Below are 25,854 nucleotides of genomic sequence, written 5' to 3' on the forward strand. Positions count from 1 at the left end.
CACTCCACAGGAACTGCCTCCGATGACCACGCAATGTTGCAGAGACGTGTCAACCACGACAGCCCTACAACATCCATAGCGTTGAGATACCCATGACGAACCTCATCCGCCCCTGGGGCTCTGCCGCTGTGTAGTTGTTTGACTACCTCAGCAACTTCTGCCCCCGAGATTGGACAGTCCATCCCCAGGTCTCCCGGTTCTGGTTCCTCCTCGGAATGCGTATAGGTGGGATTGAGGAGCTCCTCAAAGTATTCCTTCCACCGTCTGACTATAGCCCCAGTTGACGTCAGCAGCTCCCCATCCCCACTGTAAACAGTGTGAGCGAGTTGCAGCCTTCCTCTCCTGAGGCGCCGGACAGTTTGCCAGAACCTCTTTGGAGCTGATCGATAGTCTTTCTCCATGGCCTCACCAAACTCCTCCCATGCCCAAGACTTTGCCACGGCAACTGCCACTGCTGCACCCCGCTTGGCTATCTGGTACCTGTCTGCTGCCTCCGGGGACCCACAGACCAGCCACGCCCTGTAGGCGTCCTCTCTTCACTCGGGTGTCCAAAACATAAGGCCGCAGGTCAGACGATATGACTACAAAGTCTATCATCGACCTGCGACCTAGGCTGCCCTGGTACCAAGTGTACCGATGGGCATCCTTATGTTCGAACATGGTGTTCGTCATGACCAAACTGCGGCTTGCACAGAAGTCCAATAACAAAACACCACTTGAGTTCAGATCAGGCGGGCCATTCCTCCCAATCACACCACTCCAGGTCAAGCTGTCATTGCCCACGTGATCATTGAAGTCCCCCAGCAGGACAATGTCATCCCTGATGGAGCACTGTCTAGCACTCGTCCCAGGGATCCAAAAAGGGTGGGTACTCTGAACTGATATTTGGCCCATGAGCACAAACAACAGTCAGGACCCGTTCCCCGACCCGAAGGCGCAGGTAAGCAACCCTCTCGTCCCCCGGGGTAAACCCCAACACACAGGCAGAGATTCTTGGGGCTAACAAAAAGACAACCCCAGCCCCCCACCTCTCACCCGGAGCAAATCCAGCAAAGGAGAGTGTCCAACCCCTCTCAAGGACTTGGGTTCCAGAGCCAATGCTATGTGTCGAGGTGAGTCCGACTATATCTAGCCGGTACCGCTCAACCTCTACCACAAGCTCCTGCTCCTTCCCTGCCAGCGAGGTGACATTCCATGTCCCCAAAACCAGTTAGCTTGTCCGGGGATCGGACCGCCAAGGCTCCCGTCTTGGTCTGCCACCCGATCCACATTGCACCGGACCCTTTATGTTCCTCCTGCGGGTGGTGGGTCCACAGTTGGATGAGCCCACGTATCCGGTTCAGGCTGGGCCCGGCCGGGCCCCATGGGCAAAAGCCCGGCAACCAGGCGCTCGCTCATGGGCCCCAACCCCAGGCCTGGCTCCAGGGTGGGACCCCGGTAACCCTCCGGGCCGAGTACCCCGACTTCTTGAATTTACCTCCATGAAAGATCCTGTGAACCGTTCTTTGTCTCACCCTTCACCTAAGACCAATTTGTCATGGGAGACCCTACCAGGGGCACAAATTGCCCCAGACAACATGGCTCCTAGGATCAGTAGGGTACTCAAACTCCTCCACCACAATAAGGTGACGGTTCAAAGAGGAGATCAATAAATATGTTTGTGTTATTTTGTCTGAATATTAATGACTGGCTAAAGCTCAACACAATTTAATATTATAGTCCAGGTCAACATTCTCATCTATTGAGGCCAGTTATCAGCAGCTTAAGAACAGAGACACACATGAGACTTAGAACAGGAATCGTATAACCCTTATGTCCATCCACCTGTCTAACCCTTATGTCCATGCACCTGTAAAAAGGGATTCAACAGTTCAAAGTTTGTGAGGTGCAGTGCCTAGATTAGAGCATACAAAATGAAAGAGACTGTAAAGTTTGGCTTCTTTAAGTATTTGAGAATCTGACAACCAACATTTTACATTTTTAAATAGATTGTGGATAGAAATATGTGCATCTATGTTACTGGGAACATTAACACTATGAAAAGTAAGAAAAACAAAAGTCTCTCACTCTAGCTTTCTATGCCCCATCAGGACATGAAGGTAGCAATAATGGCTTCATCAGTCAGTTAAAGTGACAGCACCTTCAGCTCAGCTTTTGGTCACATTTACATAAATGTTCCCCAGGGTTTCATTATGAGAGATGACAGTGACAAAGAACAATGGGAAGATAGCATTTTTGTTATTCCCATTTTTTTTTATGTGTGTGTAATTTTAAGGAGAATCCTCTCACACTGCACACCCACAGACATCCAGGAAGCAGCAGATTTTTGTTCAGCGCCTTCTTTTATCTTCATTTTTGGTTTATTTTTGCTTATGCATATATTAAGTTTTCATAGTTGTAGGGATTCACAAAAACATTTAAAAATTTAATTCCTAGTAAACATCACCAAAACAAGTTAATCAAAGATAATTGGTAAGAGAATCAGGAATCAACAAACAGCACGGATACATGTGCATGAAATGTGAGGTGTGCAATCTTACAGTGGTACAACACACTTGTTGACCATTTGAACAACTATGTCACAATAAATAAAAACTGCAAAGAAAGCATCACCTTGTTGACCCATGGAATGAAAAGCAGTGGCTCTTTTTACATTGTGGACAAGCTTTTTTTTTCTGTTTAAACAATTTCATGCTGAATGAAAGACTCAGTTGTTGTGGGATTTGTTCTCTGCTCTATGCAAAGCACAAGGGCCAGTGTACATTAAGGAGTACTTCATTCCCCACCTGCCATGATGGGTGCCCCTTGTATTCCAGTTTGGTTCTTGCCTTCGCTCCCTAGTTAACTGTTTGCACCTGTCTTCCATCACCTCATGTTTCCCAGTGTTGTAATCCCTCTCAGAGTATAAGCCTCCTGTGTTTAATCACCACTTGTCAGGTCCTCCTATTATTTTAGCTCCCAGTTAGTTACTGGTTTGCACTGTTTAGTCCTGTTGTCTTCCTTCTAGTTTCAGTCCTGCTTCTCAGTTTGTTAGCTCTGTTTTTTCCTGGTCCGTGACTCATTACTTTTGACGTTGAGGAGCAGCAAGTCCTCTCAGATCTCCCACCAAATGACAGATCATTGCTAAGGATTAGCCCAGCCAGCCTACATGAAGGTCAATATCCAGGATTTGATTTACTCCGTTTCCATTCAGTCATGTGATAGGTAGAATACAATAATAGCATTTCATATCTGTGTAGTGCTCGTCTCAGTCAAGCACACTGATGATGAACATTTTAGCCACAGCAGCTCTGGAGCACAGATGCTGCCATGCAACATGTGCCACCGGTCCCCCTGACCAGCACAAGTAGACAAGGAGGAGCATCCTGCCCAGTGTAACATCCAAAAGGGTTAATTTTCAAGCACCTTTCTACCTTTTGTTTTGAGGTGATTTATACTTTTTGTATTCATTATGGCATAGTGAATCACTGAATGGATCACAAATCGAAAATGGTTCTGTTGTATTTTAATTAATTAATTTATTTATTTGTTTTCGGATTTGTTTCTGTTTAGAAAATAAGAGGTGAGTGGGGATTTGGAAAGGTAACAAGGAAGCAAAAACAGCAAGGCTCCCTTTGTTATCAAACAGCAATTTTGTTATCAGAGTGATTTTGTTAGTTGGAGAAACAAGTGATGAAATATCTGTGGTGGAATTATATGGTTATTCATATTGACTGCTGTGCCCTGGTGATGCTTCCTCATACTTATTTCCTCTGTTTCCCCTCTCTCAGAAAATGCCATCTTGTCATTTGGGTATGGTTCAGACGGGGTGGCTGCACCTGTAACTGAGCTCCCGTTCACTTTCTTGCCCCCCACCCAGCCACCAATCGCCTCCAAACCTTTCCCCTCTCTACACCAGAGCACCGAGAATGCCATCAAGCCCATGGAAAGTGCTTGTATGTTCTCCACGTGTGCCAACCTGCAGGTGGGTCAGACACTGCCTTTTTGTTTCTTTTTGTCTGTATATTGTACCATGAGGAGGCAATCAGTTTTAAATGACTATAGAAAAAACAGACTTTTTATTTATGGTAGCCCAGAATTGTGGGAAATCATGAGAGCGCATTACACCCATTTTAATTTCCCTTCACTGGCTGCCTGTAACTTACAGAATTAGTTTCTAAACCCTCTTGCTTGTTTCTAAGTCTCTGAATGATATTTAGTTCATTTGATCCAATAGTATGTTCCATCTCTGCTTTTACAGTCAGTGCAACAGGGTGTGTTGGCAGTCCTAAGATATCAATGGTCTGTGCTTCCACTGTTGAGGCAGCTGACCGGAGCTGTGGCCGCAGGCTCATTGGTACCTGTTATGGTGGCAACCCCCAAACCCGCTGGTGGCTAGGGATGCTGTCAAGCTGAAGAAAAAGTCCTATCAGGTCTTTTTAGCCTGTGGGACTCCAGAGGCAGCTGATGGGTTCCGGCAGTCCAAGCAGAATGTGGCTCGGGTGGTCACGGAGGCACAAACCCAGGCGTGGAAACGGTTTGGTGAAACCGTGGAGCAAGCCTTTTGTATGCCTTTGAGGAGATTCTGGTACACTAACTGGCATCTCAGCAGGGGAAACAGTACACTACCAACACTGCTTACAGTGGAGACAGTGTGCTGCTGACCTCTACTCAGGACGTTGTTCAGTAGGCGGAATATTGCTCAGCTCCTCGACCCCACAAGCACGTCTTCCAGTGAGTAAGCAGAGTCTGGGGACTTTGGGTTGGACTCTCCAACCGAGGGCACAGGTCACTGAGGTGGTCAAAAAACTTCTTGATGATAAAGCTCCAAGGGTGGATGAGATCATGTCCCCCGGGGAGCCCTGTGGGGGGTACTCTGAGAGTATGGGGTGCCAGGCCTTCTGATATGGACTGTTAGGTCCCTGTATGACAGGTGTCAGAGCTTGGTCTGACTCATTTCTGATGAGAGGGCCCCTGGGCACAATGTGTTTACCCCCCCCCCCCCCCCCCCCCCCCCAGCCTACCCCAACATTACTGCCACCTAGAAGCACTTTTTAGATATTCTGTAGCATTGTCAATCTTAAAACTTGCTTACTTACGTTGATACAAAGGTTAAATATCTGCATGCTTTTTGTTTGTCTCTTGTCTCCTTCCTCCTCTTGTCTCAGGTTTCCTTTCTCATCTTGTCTCCTATCTCCTTCCTCCTCTTGTCTCCTTCCTCCTCTTGTCTCCTTCCTCCTCTTGTCTCCTGTTTCCTTCCTCCTCTTGCCTTATGTATCCTTCCTCCTCTGGTCTCCTGTTTCCTTCCTCCTCTTGCCTCCTGTCTCCTTCCTCCTCTTGCTTCCTGTCTCCTTCCTCCTCTTGTCTCCTGTCTCCTTCCTCCTCTTTTTTATCCTTCCTCCTCTTGTCTCCTGTTTCCTTCCTCTGCTTGTCTTCTGTCTCCTTCCTCCTCTTGTCTCCTGTCTCCTTCCTCCTCTTGTCTCCTGTCTCCTTCCTCTTCTCTTTTCCTGTCTCCTTCCTCATCTTGTTTCATGTTTCCTTCCTCCTCTTTTCTTCTGTCTCCTTCCTCCTCGTGTCTCCTGTCTCCTTCTTCATCTTGTCTCATGTTTCCTTCCTCATCTTGTCTCCTGTCTCCTTCCTCCTCTTGACTCATTTCTCCTTCTTCCTCTTAACTTCTGGCTCCTTCCTCTTTTTTTGTTTCCTTGGTGGTCTCCTGTCTTACCTTCAGAAAAACTACTTTCTGGATTTTCTTTTAGTAAATTCATTTACAATGTCATCAAAGTCCAGATTCCTGACAAGCTTATATTCAATTGCCATCAGTGACAGTGTACTGAGGCCCTGTTGAGTTTGTGTTGTTCTCAGTTCATTTTTTATTCTTGCTATTTGTGAAGATCATTCCCCTTCACAATTTGTAACTGGTAGCAGGTGCATTGCAAGATTTTCAAAAGTGTGTGTGTGTGTGTGGGGGGGGGGGGTTCTCTGTGCCTACAATAATTTTATGTTATTCATCTTGTTAGTTAAATTTCCATAATAGCTGAGCAGGTGCGAACTTTAGATGTGTCACGCATGTCTCCGTTTTAAACATGTTTAAACTGTTCAGAATACTAATCTGGGCTCTGTCTCATTAGATTGGTTCAACTAAAGTTTGTACTCAATGAAATTTTTACATTAAACCATGTTGAAATGGTAAGAAAAGGATCTGATTAAATTGTTTCCCCCTCATTTACAGTCAGTACAGCACAGTGCGCATGGCTCTGGGGTTAATCAAGTTTAATTGTTTTTCTTTGCAACAATCTTCACAAGAAGGCAAAACAGTTAAATGGCAGGTTACATATATTTCCATTTGACTGTTTATTTTGACGGATATACTCACGGATGTTGGTTGTTTTGAAAGAATTACCCAGACGCACACTGATGCACACACAGATGAGCTGACATTTTAATCGTTACACACATTGCAGAGGTAACTTCATAAATCAAGAAAAGATTCCCATCAGAACATCAGAGCTTTATACTGGACACTGCTCAGCGCAGCTCGCAGCGCACATGGTGGACAGTGGGCTGAAGATCTGTAGAGAAGTTTGCAGCGCAGAACCACGGCGATGCGGTAAGATTTCCTTCCACTGAAGTGGTCTGGAAACCCGGTCTCTCTGAGGGATGTGTCACTTGGAAAAATGTTCTTGGATTATGAAACTTTGGCTGAATAGCGCTTGTTCCAGTCCTCAATATGGAGACGCATGACACATCCAGTCTGTCTGAGGCAGAATAGCCTCATCAGCACAGAAAGCACCTGTAGAGACATTTGATTACACACAAAGTTTATGTGGAACAGAAGCGGTCGGGCCACGGCAGGTGAAATGTTCCTTGCCTACATGAGGTGAAATTGTGTAATTGTAACATTAATATGTTACTGGACATGCTGGTCTAGTTGGTTAGACCAGTGTTTGAAGTGCAAAACACACACACACACACACACACACACACACACACACACACACACACACACACACACACACACACACACACACACACACACACACAAATGCACCAATTAAAATAATGCTGTTAGCGTGGACTGGAAGCCACGTGATGGTTTACGTATTTAAATGATGATCAGGCTGCTGTAAAATGTAATCTCCATCTACATCCAGACAGAATTTTCTTCTATTCTGTCTCTATTTTCTCTTCTCTTGTCTGGGCTGACGTAGCTGATGGTGTGGTACACTTATGAAAGAGTCCTACGTTGAGAGGTACATATAAGAAGTGCAGGTAGAGTTGGAAAAATCCACAGGGCCACAAACACATAAGGGAAGATGGGCTGTAGGCTATTTTTTAGCCTGTAAACGATCATCGTTCTATTTATATTACATTATTCATGTGGACTCTGCTGGGATTATTTAGAGCTGAGAGGCACAGAGCTCTGATCGTTGACGCGCTCCAGACAGATGCGTCCTGAGCACGGCCTCAGTAACATTCTCAAAGTGTCGCCACCTCAAAAAAAATATTTTGCATGCGATTGTTTATGTCGGCTCATATCCTTTTATGTTTTCTGTCTTTTATTTGTGCCTGATGCGTTTTACTGCTGCGGAGCGGATAACCTGTTTCGTCCTCCGGTGATTTCACCTCACTGGTGCGGCCGGCATGCTGTGCACTCCGCTATTTTTGCAGTCGGTAGATCTTTTTTATCTGCAGTTCAAAGGTAACTCATAAGGTGAATATATATGAAGCCTGGTAGCAGTTTCTCTTTAGAACTGAGAGGAGATGCAGGAAGATAATAAACACAGGACAGAAAAAAATTGTCAAATGAAAACAAGTTTGTTTTTGTACCTGGTGGTTGTAACAAACAGACACCATTGAAGGTAATCAGAAGTGAGGAACAGAAAATTAAATGATTCTTTCAATTTTTAGAGCAGCAGGAACTCTGAGAGGCTGCAGGCGCATCAGTGAGTTTGCGGCCGCCGCGCAGGGGGAGGGGGGAGAGGGCTGAAGCAGGAACAGTAAAGACCTACCGTTGTTAAAAGAAATGTGTGTTAACTTAGTAAATGTGGGCACAATTTTAATTACTTGTCAACATTTTTCTCCAGCGTTAAGACTGCTGCACAAAAATAAATAAATAAATAAATAAATAAAGATTACTGCTTGCGTGGGCCCTCTTGTGGCTGGGGGCCCCTGGACCCAGATTGCCCATATTATAATCCGGCCTTGCCGATTCTGTTCATAACTGTTATGGCCAGGATTTCTAGGCACAGCCAAGGTGTTGAGGGGATCCGTTTTGGTGGCCTAAGGATCAGGTCTCTGCTTTTTGCAGATTATATGGTTCCTGTTAGCTTCATCAGAATGTGATCTCCAGCTTTTGATGGAGCAATTCGCAGCCAAGTTTGAAGTGGCTGGGATGTGAAACAGCTCCTCTAAATCCAAGACCATGGTCTTGAATCAGAAAAGGGTAGAATGCCTTCTCTAGGACAAGGACAAGGTCCTGCAGTCATTGTACCGGTCTGTCGTGGTGAAAAGAGAGCTGAGTTACAAGCCGAAGCTCTTGATTTACCAGTTGATCTACGTTCCTACCCTCATCTATGGTCATAAGCTTTGGGTAGTGACCGAAATAATGAGATTGCAGATACAAGCGGCTGAAATTAGGTTTCTCTGCAGGGTGGCTGGGCTCTCTCTTAGAGAAATGGTGAGAAGTTTGGTCACCCGGGAGGGGCTTGGGGTAGACCCGCTGCTCCTCCACATTGAAAGAAGCCAGTTGAGGTGGCTCGGGCATCTGGTTAGAATACCTTCTGAATGCCTCCCTGGTGAGGTTTTCCAGGCACGTCCAACTGAGAGGAGATCCAAGGGAAGACCCAGGAGACACTGGAGGGACTATGTCTCTCGGCTGGTCAGGGAACACCTTGGGATTCCCCCGGAGGAGCTGGCCTAAGTGGCTGAGGAGAGGGAAGTCTGGGCCTCCCTGCTTAGGCTACTGCCGACCTCGGATAAGCGGCAGAAGATAGATTGATTTTTTCTTAATTAAATAAAAGCTAAATGTGATGAAAACACAAAATTATAAAAAACTAAAACAATTTATTAATAAATCGGGGAGAAGCTGAAACTCCAGATGGACTTTTGTTCAAACTAAATCACAGCAGATGTCTAAAAAGTTTGGAAGCCTGTGTGTTGTGGATATTTTTAACTGGACCACACATTAACAAGATAGAACATTCTGTCTCCATATATTAGGCATAAACAGCATCAGGGTCTCACTCTAATGGGCCATTCCCATCTGTACCGGGTCGGCCCGGGCCGGGTAGAGTAGGTTGTTTACATATCTGGGTGGTCTGGTATTTTTCCGGGCCAACCAAGGCTCATTCTCAGCCCTCTTCTCGAGGGGGTCTGCTTCAGGCCGACCAGGGCCAACACACCCACTGCTGACAGCAAATTCACACCTTCCATTAGAGCAAGCCTCTGATTGGTGGTTAGAATCAGCCCACATGGGCTTAAGACACGGATGTGTGGAATCAACCGGGCCAGGCTGGGGCCGACTGGGGCTACCCGGCCTGGGCCGACCCGGTACAGATGGGAATGGCCCATTAAGATCAATGAGTGAGCCAAGAACCAGAGAAAAAAAGAAAAATAATGCAACACAGGTTTTATTTTGAAATTACCAGATTCACCTCAGAGAAACACTTCTTATAGTTTATTTTACTTCATGACAATCTGTAATGGAATCTGCTGTAAAGTCACTGACACTAGTCAGTGACTTGATGCAATTTGCTGGGATCCTTATATAGGAAACATTATTTCTGATTGGCTTAATGAACTGACCTGAATTGGAATGTTTATTATGTGAAGTACCTTGAGATGACTCTTGTTGTAATTTGGCGCTAAATAAATAAACTTGAATTGAATTGAATCAATTCCATGCGGAAACTTTCTGGAGCTCCACATTCGGATCAGCAATTCACCAAAAACCAGTTTGATTCTGGACCACATCCATTCCATAGTCGGTGTGAACGAGATGTGAGAAGGTCAAACAGAATGTGACTAAAGAATTCTTTGTTCAGATTTACTGCTCATACATACTGTGGACACTTGGGCTTGGTTTGGTTTTGCAAGAACTGGTTCTCCATGTTTAATAGTATACTAGCTGATGAAACAAAGACACATGAATAGGTCATATGTTGTTTTTGCTTACCTGTGGTTGAATTTAGGTCAACATAAGAGCAACAAGATCCAGACAAAAATTTTATGCCGTGATATTTAAAACTGAAAAGGATGTACTTTCTATTGCCATGAGGCAAGCCCACAAAACAGCTTAATTTGCAGTTGGAATTCAGACTCGCAGAAGCATCACAAAAGCCTTTTCATCTCATCCAGACATATTATTAAGAAAATACCTCCTTGGTGTAGGTGAATTGGCTCTCATGATGGTTTTGTGAGACCTCTTGACACCTGCAAATGGAAGTGCTTTTTTAAACGTACTTTCTCAAATGTCTACTCGTCCAAAGCTGATGGATTTTCTGGGCTGCGCCTGCAGCCTCCTCATCAATACTTTAGGAGGATCTAATCATGTTGTTGCATCAAGTGGACTTCAAATAGAAAACTGAAGGTGCAATGCCACCGAAATACTAAATCCTCACCTGATACAGAGCTCAGACATGTTCACTTTAGATTCACACAAGAAAACACTTGACCTCAACCCATAAAAAAAAACAATCATAGTTTATTGTGGAAGAAAAGTTTACCACAAAGATTAAAGAGGGTGGCCTTTCATAATGGCTGCCTTCATTATGATTATTTAATAATCATTGACTGTTTTCCCCCACAGCTGCATAATTAGTTTGGGTGATCACCATCTTTGGTGTGAGTTTTCATCCTGCTGCTGCTAAAACACTTGAAAGGTTTAAACAAAACAAACAAATAAATAAATAAATAAATAAATAAATAAATAAATAAAAATATAGACACACACACACACACACACACACACACACACACACACACACACACATATATATATATATATATATATATATATATATATATATTTCATGTCAAAGGCTTTAGCTGCATTATGTGTAGTATGCTTGTTTTTAAGGCTGTGGTGAACAAGAAAAAAGAAAAAAAAAGGAAGAAAAATCAGAGAAAACAAGGCCAAAGCTTGGGACCATTCCACACAGAAGATGATTGACACTAGAGTGCACGTTCATTTGAAATAAAATCACAGCTGCGTCAGATCACAAAACATCCAGTTACAGATGTCAAATGATCATTTTTCAGGTTGACTAAACTAAATAACAGATTCCACCATCTGATCATTTATTTAACAAAAAAAAGTTATAATGGAACAGCTCTATTTGAGAAATTGTGTCCATCTTGTGATCCTCATTTAGCTACAATAACTCAGGAGAGGAGCTCATCAATATGGAAGCCCATTCCTGCCACTAAGATTAAAAAAGTAAAAATAATCTCATTATTAGGGAGATACTTTCTCATTATCACAATCTCAACAAACTAATTAGCAAAGATGTAATACGTTAGAATCAGCTCTGTGTGACATAAAGACAACATTAGGCACCTGTGATCACACCACTTATTTCTATGTGTTCTGCATTTTTCACGAGAGCATGAAATACATTTTTCAAAGCTGAAGAAGGAAACAGTAACATAAGAGGAGTGGGTTTCTTTTTCTGTTTTCCAGATGACAAAAGCCAAGGCAGCAGAGTGCTGTTAATATTCAATAAATGTTTTCTGTCAATGCTTTATTTAGGCAAAACATTTGGTCAGAAATACGGCACTTCTGTTACTTCTAAGAAGTTTGAATAATGAGCGGACAATAATGGGTCTTGTAAATAATGAGAGAAGAACAATGTATCGGCTTCAGATAAAACATAATCAAACACACAAATGGATTAATGTGCTGTTCTACCTGCATACTGCAAAAGTGGACATTTTTTAGACACTGAGAGGAGGTGTGAGGCCATATGTTAAAGGCCAATGCAAACTGTTATGTAAGACATTTAAAGCAGGATTTATATAATAGATCAAAACTGAAACATATTATTAAACTGTTTCATTTCTGTTGCACTTATATGTAGCTTTTATTTTACCCTATTACACAAAAAATTACATCTTTTATTTAAAAGAGGTTTCAGCGTGTAGTTAGATAGTTTCCCTCAGTAACAACTAGCTGAATGCCATTGTAAATGCCACAGAGCCTTGCCCCCCACCCCCTCTACAGTGAAACGTCTAGCAAAACCTGTCTGAACATGACATGCCCATTTATTATGCTAGCCTAAGTTATACCCTTATATTGCTTCTGCCCTTGTTTTTCATAACATTTTCTTAGCTATTTTTTTCTTTTTCTGTCATTCAACATATAAAACTTGAGGTTTATCTGAAACCACTTTTTGCTTTTAGAAAATGAACATGACTAATATGTACTGACTGGTAAGAAAAAAGTACCGAATCCCAAAAATAAGATGATGCCTGGAAGTTATGCATTCTTTAATTTGATTCCATTCAGCCAGTGAGTACATATGTCACCATAATTATAGAACATAACCTTGAACCATGCCAAAAAAGCATATGGGTTTTTGTTTTCCAATAATTTTCTATATTTTATGTAAAAGTGCTTGTAGAACAGGGGTCACTTTTCCCCGAGAGCCCCGTGGGCCACCCCCACTGGTATAGTATAACATAGCATATTATAGTATAGTATAACCTATAATAGTATGGCATATCATAGTATAGTATAAGATAACATAGTGTAGCATAGCATGGTATGGTTTGGTATAGTATAAGATAACATAGCATAGTATAGCCTATAGAAATATGGTATAGTGCAGTATAGTATAGCACAGTATAGCACAGTATAGTATAGTATAGTATAGTATAGTAAAGTAAAGTACAGTGCAGTACAGGGCAGTACAGTACAACATAAACATTTTCCTTTAGAGACAGAGTCTAGGATATGCTGTTCCTGTAATGAAAAACAACACAAAACAATCACAAAATCATTTCTTTTGTCCTTAAACAATCATAGCAGGTATAGGGAAAAATGAAAGAACAAATCCAGTTACACAAACACAGTCAGCCTTTTAAATTTATTTTTTTACTGCACTGCCTGCAGCATTTGTTCTGTCCACGAAATGCTCTGAATATTTGGCTTAGGTAATATACCAAAAGAGCAATCAGAAAAAGGTTCATTATTCCTCATAGCAACCTATTTTCACAGCTGAAAATCTAAAGCCTAACCTCAGGAAATCTGAACATCCTCAGCCTTTTAAGGCAAACCGTCTCACTGAATAGATTTTAATTCTAGAGCAACAGAATATTGTATTACTTGCCTTTTGATCCATTTGCTTATTTTTCATTGTTTGTAAAACATTTTTGGAGATGCTGGGAGCATGCCGGAGCTGATTGTGGGTTTGTGTGTGTTTGTTATTTCATCTCAGTGTTCACTTGTGGTTGTTCACAATTTGGAGGTTTAACTGAACCTTATAACTCAAAACTTCGATTTGATTTGTTTTCCTCTTCATCAGATATTGCCTTTCTGTTCATTCTTGGAATGCAGTATGTGTTTGTTGCCATCAGATTTCTCCACGTACAGTATGACTGGATTGTGGTTGTCTTTCACCTGGCATGACCAAGCTTGACAGGTGGGTTGTTTGAAGACAACTGCAAAGCTGCAGGCATTGAGGCAACAGGAAGGGTAAAAGTAAACATCAGAACTTTACATACATGATGATGATACATTCAAGAGGTAATAGCCTCTTCGTCAAAGAGTTGATGAAACAGACTTTCTCTGTCATTTGTGTTACACACTCTTGATACATATTTCTTTTTGACAAATGATTTTTACCTAAATTAAATTGGTTTGTGTAATGTTAGATAAATAGAATGTTTGGTTAATTAAATTGCTTAAGAGCTATTTATATTATTGACCCTACCTGAAACCAATAAGCTGTAATACTCTATTTTAATTATAGAATATCACCTTGCCTGGTCTTTATTTGTTTTAGACATAAGATTCTGGGATTCTTTTATTCATTAAGAGATCGTACCCTCTTCGTTTTGATTCAAGAAACAGTCAGGTTTATAAAAGTTAAGAATTTATTTTACAAACAATTAAGACTTGACAGAATGTTTAAACCATTATTTACTGTGAGTGGATGCAAACTAAAAGGATGGTATCTGGAATTTATGTGTGAATATATTGTGATGAAGTCAGAATTTCCGTTTCTCAGAGCTGAGTTCTGGACATGAAAGAATTTGGTTTGCAAACAAGCTATGAAGTTGTTCTTATCAAAACCACATACAGACGCTATCTCGCTGTGTTCTACTTCACCCGTTCTGAAGACCCCCGTTTGGATCCGAGATGTCAAGGAGCCGACGACCCCACTGCACTTGGTTCATAGAGAAACCTCGATGCAACCAAATCAGTCCTGGGATGTCTCCGGGTCACAACAATAGATGAAATGGAGCATCTTAAAAGGAACTCTGAAGGAGTTTGCGTCAGCTTTGTACTGCAGATACTATCTTGTTATTCTCAGCTTCGCAGGTGCGATAAAGGTTTAAAAAGAGTTTGACGACATGTCAAACTCCTTGTTGGTTAAAGAGGTGCTAAAGATGGTCGCTCTAGAACTGACAAATTACTCAAAGCCATCTTGTTTTAAGGAATCGATATTATGAATTGGCCATCCAATCAGGGGCTGGCAAGTTTGAGAGATGTTACCAAGCATCTCAGAGACTCACCCTCTTTCATATGGAGACTATGAATCTGGGCTAAAGGTTAACTAAATGTTATGCGTTAACTTAATCTTACTTTGTTTTTGTTTGAGTGTGCAAATGGTGATGACCGCATCCAGTAAACATGCTAAGCATATATCATTAAACAGATCAATGAACATTTCATTGTATATAATTATAAAATCTTCTTTCTTCTGGGAATAAAGGAGTTCGTTTAAAAGAGTTTCTCTGTGAAGGACCTTGGAGGAGAGAGAATGTTATTGTTTATCTTTTATTATCTCTGTCAGCCTCTGATTCCAGCTAGTGTGAGGAAGCAGGCTCTGATTTAAAGGGACTATGTGTAGACTTCAAGTCTCCTGTGAGGGGGAAATATTGTAGGTTGTGTCATAGCCAGGTTAAGTTGACCTGGCTGTAGATCTTGACCTGTGGGATCTCAAAATCAGGCCATTTCATGACGTTACATTTGTGATACGGACAGATGCAGGCATGCAGCATTGACCTGAAGCCGGCAGCAGGCTGAGTTAGACACCAGTTTACATCTCAGCACACCATGCCAACATGGACTTATGCTGAAGCTTCTCAGCAGATTAGGATTCAAACTGCTTTGTGTCAGCGTTGTGCGAATATTTCTAAATAGCTGGAATGTCAGTGTTTGCAGAAAATGTGAAACCTCTGTGGTCTCTCAGCACAGATGACTGAAAGTAAAGATTGAAACAGGCAGTTGATAAGATGCATTGCAAAAAATAAAAAATAAAGTAGGCATGTTGCAACTACTAGTGTATTACCTCACTCAAGCTGCTCTGTGCATTTCAGATTTGATCAAATCACCACCCCCTCTTTTCAAAGCTATCATCTTCCTGTGCAGCCAGTTGCCAGGAAGGAGATGAGCAGGAGGTCTGGTGTCCGACGGGGGCGCAGCAGCTGATAGAATGTTTCTTCTGCATGGTTTAATGATCTCCACAAATAACTGTGTGTGTGCGCGCGCGTGTGTGTGCGCGCGCGTGTGTGTGTGTGTGTGTGTGTGTGTGTGTGTGTGTGTGTGTGTGTGTGTGTGTGTGTGTTTGTCTATACATAAAAGTGAGGCCCAATGATGATACATTCAAGAGGTAATAGCCTCTTTGTCAAAGAGTTGATGAAACAGTGAGGACCAATATCAAGCTTTTTACCTGCAAGCTGAGGACACGAAGGGAGGACATTTTGTTGGTCCTCACTTTGGTACAATGTTACTCATTACTTTTAGAGGTATGGTGCAAGTTAAGTTTTAGATATAGTTAGGATTAGGAATGGTCTGGTCAGGGTTAGAGTTATGGTTAGGGTTAGGCACAATCCAGTCACTAAAATGAATGGAAGTCAATGACGATCCTCACAACGAATGCAAGATGAGAATGTGTGAGTGTGTGGGGGTAGGTGGTCAGTTACTCTTTTCCTGCCATTTATTTAACATTTTTGATTAATTTAAAAAAATTACATTACACTTCTCCATTTGAAATACCCACGTTATACGCTGTTTATTTAATCAAATATTATTATTGATGTTTGAGTCCACTTCCAAGGTCAGTTTTATTGTCAATTCCACCACATGTGCAAGACATACAGAGAAATGAAATTGAGTTTCAGTACACACAGTTCAGAGATCAGACATACATGGGCAAGACACATGACAAGAATTGGTGACTGTGGTCCTTCGCAACACGAGTTGCGCTACCTTAACATTACAGCTATGAAAAATGAAGAATGTTTTCAACTGAAAACAGGAATGACCCCTACATCACACTGGAAGCACGGAACAGCAGCAAAATGGTTTACTCACGAGCTTCGCCGCGTGGCGGTAGACATCGGGGAGAATCTCAGCTGCGGAACAACTACTCTGCTGTGCTCTTTGCTGGACTTGCAAGATCACAAAACCCCTCGACTTCAAAGGTCATGATTTGTTTATGCCATCCAACATTAAACCAAAAAAAAAACAAAGGAGATTACATTTGATATCGCTGTTTGATGTTGTTCCTCTCCACTGCCAGGATTAAAGCCATGAAAAACTGACCGTTGAACTTCTCGAATGACACCAGGAGTAAATAAGCCCTTGGGTCAATTGTATTGACATAATCCACATAGATATGAAATTACATCACTGCAATAGTCTTTTATTTTGAAAGTGACTGGAAGTTTTAAACTGAAACCGTATGTGATTTCCTGTCTAGTCCTATGTTAACTGTCTCTGAAGGGACGCTGTAAAAATAGAACTCAATCTTATCTTCAGCTGCGCGGCGAGCTGTTTCTGGGATGAGCCTGAAGACTTCCACGTCGTGGCTGGTTTAAACTGACCCCATACATAGACTATAATGGATTCTAATTTGCCACTGATGCTTCCATTGTGAAGTAGGGGTCAGCGTGTGACAAGCAAAACCTCTCTGGCCACCTTGTCTCACTGTGAATTGTTTTTCAGGATGGAGGTCAAAAGTGCATTCCCTCTGATGACTTTGAGTGTGAAGAGGTGAGTAGATGTGACTACAAACATTATGTTGTAAAGTTTTACAGTAGGTTAATCAGGCTTCATAAGAGTGTATTTCTGACATTATTCAAGAATCTGCCATTCAATTCAAACTTGGCAGAAAAATATTTTTACTAGAAGTTTTCTGATGAAATTATGAAGGATGCAGCTTTAGCACCAAAGTCAAACACAAATCTCTGCAATCACTGATTGGTTATTTTTGAGCTGGCTAGTCCCGCCTCTCTGCCTGTGAGTAACCAGACTAGTTCTCTGTGTAGAACAGAGGACGAGTATGGCAGGCCAGGCTACCGAAAACGTGCAGTTTAACCAGATGTGAACACAATTAACCTAACTGGGTTAGACCGGGCCGAGCCAGACGTGAATGCGCCAAAAGAGGTGCAGTGCAAATGTGGACTCACTACTGCCAGTCGAGCTTCACATTTTGGTGTGTTTTATCCAAGCTTGTTCCAAAACTGCTGGAGGGAATTCCAACAACAACACGGGACAGAAACCAAGGATAATGGCTGAATAACGAAAAGAGTGCTTCAGTGTGATTAGTGTAATTTTTGAGACTTTTGTTACTGCCAGCAAGTCTCTTTTCAGAAGAATTCAAAAATGTGCAAATGAAATACAGTTTAAGATGCTTCCCCATGACCATGAAGATTTAACTTTTGGCTTATTCATCATCTAATTTAAAAGATAGATAAAAGACTAAAAACTAAACAATCTTTTGCGTTTAACAAATAATTAAAATTAGTTTGTTCTACAAAAAAATGATTATGTACATTCTGTCGGCAAAGCAGTTTAAAGAAACTATTTGTATTGTTGTACAATACAAATAAACTAGGGCTGGGACTTTAACGCGTTAATTATAAGTAATTAATTAGGAAAAATTATGCATTAAAATGTACGCATTTAATCACAACTTGCATTTCAAGCAATGATTGCATGATTTCCTCGTAGACCAAATATAACACAACAATGCACAGTGCTCAGCTAACGTCTACAGGTGGTTCAGAACGCCTGTGCTCGGCTTCTGACCAAGTCCTCCAAACACACCCACATCACCCCGCTTCTCCTCCAGCTTCATTGGCTGCCAGTCAACTTCAGGGTTCATTTCAAGATCCTGGTTCTGTTCTACAGGGCCTTACATGGACAGGCACCATCATACATTGGTGATCTACTTAGTCCCTACACTGCCAGCAGGTCCCTGAGGTCCAGTGATCAAAGCCTACTGGTTGTGCAGCGCACCAGGCTAAAGACCAAAGGTGACAGATCATTTGCTGCTGTGGCCCCCAGACTCTGGAACTCTCTCCCCCTGAGCCTGAGATCAGTGGACTCAGTGGTCTCCTTTTAAAAGCAGCTGAAAACTCACCTGTTCAAGCTGGTTTTTTGTTGTGACCTTCATCACCCTCTCCTTGCTCTGCTCTCCTTATATACCGTATTTTCCGGACTATAAGTCACACTTTTTTTCATAGTCTGGCTGGTCCTGCGACTTATATACCAAATTATGTATATCGCGCTGCTGCGGGCCGGCTCCGGACCAGGAATGAGCTCCCCTGCCCCACCATCACCTGCTGGAGACTGTTGCGCACTGCTGCGGGCCGGCTTCGGTCCAGGTTTCAGCTCCTCTGACCCACTGGGAGTGTTTGAAACACCGCCATCACCTGCTGCAGCCTGTGGCGGGGTGCTGCAGGCACTCTCCCCGTCAGCTGGGAGTGTTTGAAACACCACCATCCTCTGCTGGAGACCGTGGCGCGCTGCTGCGCCCGCATTGTTTATTCTGTTTTTGTTACCGGTACTTGTCTTGCAATGTGAAATGCTTGGTCTCAGATTTTGTAAGAAAAATAATAAAATTTTCCCCCAAAATGCGACATATAGTCCAGTGCGACTTATATATGTATTTTTCTTCTTCATCATACATTTTATGGCTGGTGCGACTTATACTCCGGAGCAACTTATACTCCGGAAAATACGGTATTCCACCTTCCTCAGGATCCACTTATTTCCCTCTTTCCTATTCACTCTCTGTCCTTTTTTTTTTTTACATTTTTAATCAAAATTGTCTATTTTAGCTAATTTTGAATATATTTTTAATCATTTTCAATTTTTTTTTATATTTGACATTTTTTGTTTGGTGAAGCACCTCGTGATTTTATCTTCAGAGGTGCCATAGAAAATATCTTTTCTTCTTCTTCTTCTTTTACTAAAACAAAATAATTTGAAGGAATTGCCTTGCTTGAACTGATGTAGTATTTGGAAAATACGTCAGCCTCTTAACTTTTAAAGAAAAAAAACTTCCTGAAAACTACGGCATACGTGTCGTGAACATTTTTCATAGTATTTGATCTCTGCTGTTGCCCGGTGGCATCAGAAACTTAACAAAAGTCAAGGTAAGCCATATTTTTTTACATTTATGTAACAATTTTGCAGCACTGAAAGAACCAGACAGAATTATTTTTTTGCCTTAACAGTAGTTTATGAAAGTTGTCAGATGAACAAGAGGCACCTGGCAGCAGCTGGGAAAATGGTCCGTGTTCTCACTACTCTGTAAACAGTCATAAACAACATGTCTTAAAGTAACAGAAACACTCTAAAATCTTACCGATATTTTCAAAAAAATTCTGTCAGTTCATTCAATGTTTCTGAGACGAGTGACTGTCCAAACACCGCATGCGTTACCATCACTAAGCAGCGAGGTCTGTTGAAGCGGTCATCAGCCGATGGGGAGCTAAAGGGGCGGATGTTTAGGCGCGTCGGGGCAGCGAGAAACAAGAAAGTTGTGATTCATGCTGGAGATCACACCAGATTCGCTGCTGCAGGCGTGAATCTGCGAGTCTGCAGCCATCCCCTTCTTGACGTGCCAGGGGGACTTCCCACGTAAAGAAGGTCCACTCACCTCTTCATCAGATCATTCATTCCTCATCATGATCTTTTATCTTCCCATCTTCCTTCAGTCATCCAACTGGAAAAAGTTAGTGTTCTTGATTATTCTCAGAGTCACGCCTGCTCTGGTGTTAAAAGTAAGTTTAAGTCCTAGATCATATTTGTGCCTGTTCTACTGTCATTTTTTAGGAATTTTAATTATACAGGTGCTGGCCAGTAAATTAGAATATCATCAAAAGGTTGAAAATATTTCAGTAATTCCATTCAAAACGTGAAACTTGTACATTATATTCATGCAATGCACACAGACCAATGTATTTCCGATGTTTATTACATTTAAATTTGATATTTATAGGTGACAACCAATGAAAACATCAAATCTGGTATCTCAGAAAATTAGAATATTCTAAAGGCCAATGAAAAAATGTTTGTTTCTCTAATGTTGGCCAACTGAAAAGAATGAACATGAAAAGAATGTGCATGTATAGCACTCAATACTTAGTCGGGGCTCCTTTTGCCTCAATAACTGCAGTAATGCGGCGTGGCATGGACTCGATCAGTCTGTGGCACTGCTCAGGTGTTATGAGAGCCCAGGCTGCTCTGATAGTCGTCTTCAGCTCCTCTGCATTGTTGGGTCTAGCGTATTGCATCCTCCGCTTCACAATACCCCATAGATTTTCTATGGGGTTAAGGTCAGGCGAGTTTGCTGGCCAATCAAGGACAGGGATACCATGGTCCTTGAACCAGGTGCTGGTGGTTTTGGCACTGTGTGCAGGTGCCAAGTCCTGTTGAAAGGTGAAGTCTGCATCCCCATAAAGTTGGTCAGCAGCAGGAAGCATGAAGTGCTCTAAAACTTCCTGGTAGACGGCTGCATTGACCCTGGACCTCAGGAAACAGAGTGGGCCAACACCGGCAGATGACATGGCACCCCACACCATCACTGACGGTGGAAACTTTACACTGGACCTCATGCAACGTGGATTCTGTGCTTCTCCGCTCTTCCTCCAGACTCTGGGTCCTTGATTTCCAAAGGAAATGCAGAACTTGCTTTCATCAGAAAACATAACTTTGGACCACTCAGCATCAGTCCAGTCCTTTTTGTCCTTGGCCCAGGCGAGACGCTTCTTGCGCTGTTTCTTGTTCAAGAGTGGCTTGACACACGGAATGCGACACCTGAATCCCATGTCTTTCATGAGTCTCCTCGTGGTGGTTCTTGAAGCGCTGACTCCAGCTGCAGTCCACTCTTTGTGGATCTCCCCCACATTTTTGAATGGGTTTGTCGTCACAATTCTCTGCAGGGTGCGGTTATCCCTAGAGCTTGTACACTTTTTTCTACCACATTTTTTCCGTCCCTTCGCCTGTCTGTTAATGTGCTTGGACACAGAGCTCTGCGAACAGCCAGCTTCTTTAGCAATCACCTTTTGTGTCTTGCCCTCCTTGTGCAAGGTGTCAATGATTGTCTTTTGGACAGCTGTTAAGTCAGAAGTCTTCCCCATGATTGTGGTGCCTTCAAAACAAGACTGAGGGACCTTTTAAAGGCCTTTGCAGGTGTTTTGAGTAAATCAGCTGATTAGAGTGGCAGCAGGTGTCTTCTATATTCAGCCTTTTCAGAATATTCTAATTTTTTGAGATACCAAATTTGGAGTTTTCATTAGTTGTCACTTATGAATATCAAATTTAAATGTAATGAACATTGGAAATACATTGGTCTGTGTGCATTGCATGAATATAATGTACATGTTTCACGTTTTGAATGGAATTACTGAAATATTTTCAACCTTTTGATGATATTCTAATTTACTGGCCAGCACCTGTATATACCGGTATGTGTTTTTACTACATTATGAGAAATAGAAATGCTACTAAAAACACCCAATTATACAAACAAGCGAAACTGGAAAAGTTAGAATCTGTAACTCAACTAGACTGAGACCCAGACTGAAAGACCACTTAGAGGTTCAGGAAACATTATTTTATGGGTATTTGGGATTTTCATATATGTAAGCCATAATTGTACATAACAAGAAATAAAGATTTGAATTATCTCACTCTATCTGAACTGAATCTATTTAGTGCATGAATTTCACTTCCTGAAATGGATGACAACAAAGTACATTAGGTAGTAAGATATTTCCAAGTCATCAGTTTAATATTTACATCAATAAAATTTGGGAATAAATTAAAAAATCTAATGCTGCTTTGGTGTTATTTCCTCAGGTGATGTTCTGCGTTTTGCTTTGTTCATTGAGGTTATTTGGCGCAGACACAAGAAGAGAATGAAGGACATATTCATGTAATGTTTTTCATAGAGAATAAGTATTTGACACAGCATTTTCATCAGTTGGGGTATTTCTAAGTGAGTTATTGACACAAAATGTCCACCACATGTCAATATCAATTCAATTATTTTATTAAAAGAAAGATATTTAAACATTTAAGTCTATAAATTCAGTAATGTGTAATAAGGTGAAAATACACAGGGAAAGCATATTAAAAACATAGACAACAACGTGAAAAATGGCATAAAAAGCCAGGAGATCATCTGTCAGTATTGCGAGAGAAACCCTGCCTCATATCAGTACAATGAGCTGATTTAGTACTAATTGATGGCCTATACAGCCTTTTCATTACACAGGACAAACAGAAAAGACTCCAAAGCAAAGAACTCTCCCAAGATTTTCGTAATCTTTTCGTTGAAACGCATTTAGATGGGAATGGTTACAGGTGCATGTCCAGAATGCTGAATTTGAACACTGTGGGTGCCATTATCCGCAAATGGAAAGGGCATCAGTTCACCATAAACAGGCCACAATTAGGTGCTCCACATAAGATTCCTGTCGAGAAGTCCAAAGGATAATCTGGAGAGTTCTCCAAGGGCAAAGGGCCATTCGGGAAGAATGTCAGCAAGTTCTTGCATCAGCAGGTACTGTTGTTTCAAACTACAAGCAATGCACTTACCTGCCATGGCATCCATGCACTCTCACCACGCATGATTCTATTGCTGAACAAACACATGTTGAGGCTCAGTTAAAGATTGTGAAACAGCATTTGGAGGAGCCTGTGGATTACTGGGAAACTATACTATGGTATTTTGGCTGTCATTCTACACAGCATAGGAGAAGAAATGTTCACCACCCCTGGAACACCATAACAACAGTTAAGTTTGGGGGTAGAAGCATCATGGTGTGGGGTGTCTTTTCAGCAAGGTGTACTGGCAGACTTCACATTAATTCAATTAAATTTTATTTATATAGCGCCAAATCACGACAAGTCATCTCAAGGCACTTCACATAATAAACATTCCAAATCAGGTCAGCCAATCAGAAATCATGTTTCCTATGTAAGGAACCCAGCAAATTGCATCAAGTCACGGACCAGTGTCAGTGACTTTACAGCAATCCTCATACTAAGCAAGCATATAGCGAGAGTGGAGAGGAACACTCCCTTTTAACAGGAAGAAACCTCCAGAGGATCCTGGCTCAGTATAAGCAGCCATCCTCCACGACTCACTGGAGATCGAGAAGACAAAGCGCACACACACACACACACACACACACACACACACACACACACACACACACACACACACACACACACACAAACACACACACCAAGCAATGTGTCCATGGTTACACTGTGATTGCTTGGTAAATTTTCTATTTGGCGAGAGATAAACTTTATTGTATTTATCCTAGTGAATCTATTGTTAAATGGGTAAACTAGTAGTAGCACATCCAACGTCAAGGAAACAAAAAGTTATCAGAAGAGGGAGAATGTTTAAGTGGTTAGTAGCAGTGTGCTAGACGATGGCCCCCTCCATGAGGTCACCACAGCTCAGTAGAACATCATTGTAGCTTCTTCTGGGGAGAAAAATACTTACAGAGAAAAAATAAAGTTAATAGCTGAAGTAGCAGGAAATAATACAGTTAAAGAGCAGATTTGAAGTCAGGATGAATGGACAAATGTACAGGCATGTTGGATAATTTCTCTATTTATTTTTTCATCAGGGACATGGCTTAGATCATCACACAAAGTATGCTGGAGTGTTTGTTCTTGCACAATCAGACTAGATGCAACAGCACCCAAGATTTTCACATCTTGTTCAGTTAGGATAAGATTCGTGAGTCACATGGATCTTGACACATTTCCATGCACTGATCCAACAGAAATTCTATTAAATTCAATTCAAGTTTATCTGTATAGCGCCAAATCACGACAAGAGTCATCTCAAGGCGCTTCACATAGTAAATATAGTAAATGCACTATGCAGTAATGTCTCAAAGGATCCTTTTGTCACGGTCTGCGTCTGCCCCTTCCTTCATGTGCCTCCTGGTGTTTCTCCATCCTCTCTAGATTCCCTTCTGTGTCCTAGCGCCCTCACGTGTCATGTCTGCGTCTTCCTCATGCGTCTTCTGGTTTTCCCCATTTGCCCCTAGATCTCCAGCCCTCTAGGTTTCTCAAGTCATTTCCTTTAGTTACAGCCTTTCATGATTTAGTATGTTTTTTTCCCATCAGTGTTTATGTTTCTCCCCCCTCCCTTTGTATTGTAGTTATGTTTCCTGCTCTTTTGTATTAGGTTTTATTCTTAGGGCAAGTTAGTTTCTCCCCTGATTAGTCATTGCCTTCACCTGGTCCTCCTCCCACACCCCACACACCTGCAGCTCATCTCCATCTCATCCTCCCTGTGTATTTAAGCCCTGTCTTGTCTCAGTGTCTTGTCGGTCCATTGTTTGTATTCTGTCAGCGTTTGTTCGTGCTCTTGGTGAGCTTTGTTTCTCCTGCTTTGGAGTTTTGGACTTTAGGCTCGCTGCCTTTGGATTTATTTTTGTTCATCCTCAAATAAAAGGATTTTTTCTTTATTTCTACTCCTGCCTCGTGTCCTCCTGGGTATCTGCATATTTTGGTCCTAAACATCCTTGTAACGTGACACCTTTTGACTGATGACCATGAGGGTTCGCTTCAGGTGGTCATATTGTCTTGTTTTTACTGTTTTCTGTACTTTTTTTAAAATATAAACTAATTTCAAACCAACCTACTGGAAAAACAGTCCTTTTTGGAAGTGTGTCAGGGACGGTGTTACCAATCTTCCTTGCCTGGATCCAGACAGGGAAGAAGCTTTCTACAGACCTTATTAATAACAGGGACATTCTGGATAAAAACCTGCTGCCATCTATAAGAAAGTTGAAAATGAAAAGAGGGTGGAAATTTCAGCAAGACAATGATCCCAAACATGAGGCCAAGGAAACATGAATTGGTTTCAAAGAAAGAAAATCAAGTTGCTTGAATGGCCCGGTCAATCACCTGACCTAAATCCCATAGAAATCTGTGGAGAGAACTGAAGATCAAAGTTCATAAAAGAGGCCCAAGGAACCTTCAAGGTTTAAAGAGCATCTGTGTGGAAGAATGGGCCAGAATCACTCCAGAGCAATGCAGATGACTGGTCTCTCCATACAAGAGGTGTCTAGAAGCTGAAATCAAGGCTTCTAGAAAGGCGTTTCCACTAAGTATTAAATAAACTGCACCCCGCTTGGCTATCCGGTACCTGTCTGCTGCCTCCAGAGACCCACAGACCAGCCACGCCCTGTAGGCCTCCTTCTTCAGCCTGACGGCTCCCCGAACCTCTGGTGTTCACCAACGAGTACGGGGGTTGCCACCACGACTGGCACCGGCCACATTGCGACCACAGCTAGAAACATCCCCCTCAACAATTGCAGAGTGGAACAAGGCCCACTCGGAGTCAATGTCCCCCACTGCTCTCGGGACGCGGTCAA

The 25,854-nt window shown here is 42.1% G+C and overlaps 1 protein-coding gene across 2 annotated transcripts in view; it reads left to right on the forward strand.

Moving 5' to 3' along the window:
* The window catches only part of gfra2b (GDNF family receptor alpha 2b), a 303,407-nt gene that overhangs the window by 273,176 nt on the left and 4,377 nt on the right, over window positions 1–25,854 (forward strand). Inside the window, exons 8-9 of one of the 2 annotated variants that reach the window (XM_054747149.2) lie at window positions 3,771–3,964; window positions 17,153–17,200. In XM_054747149.2, the coding sequence (XP_054603124.2) occupies window positions 3,771–3,964; window positions 17,153–17,200 (242 nt within the window). The remainder of the gene's footprint in view (window positions 1–3,770; window positions 3,965–17,152; window positions 17,201–25,854) is intronic. The other variant, XM_054747150.2, reaches the window with a different exon arrangement.

The sequence above is a fragment of the Nothobranchius furzeri genome, chromosome 6 (assembly GCF_043380555.1).
Source record: "Nothobranchius furzeri strain GRZ-AD chromosome 6, NfurGRZ-RIMD1, whole genome shotgun sequence".
Lineage (NCBI taxonomy): Eukaryota > Metazoa > Chordata > Actinopteri > Cyprinodontiformes > Nothobranchiidae > Nothobranchius > Nothobranchius furzeri.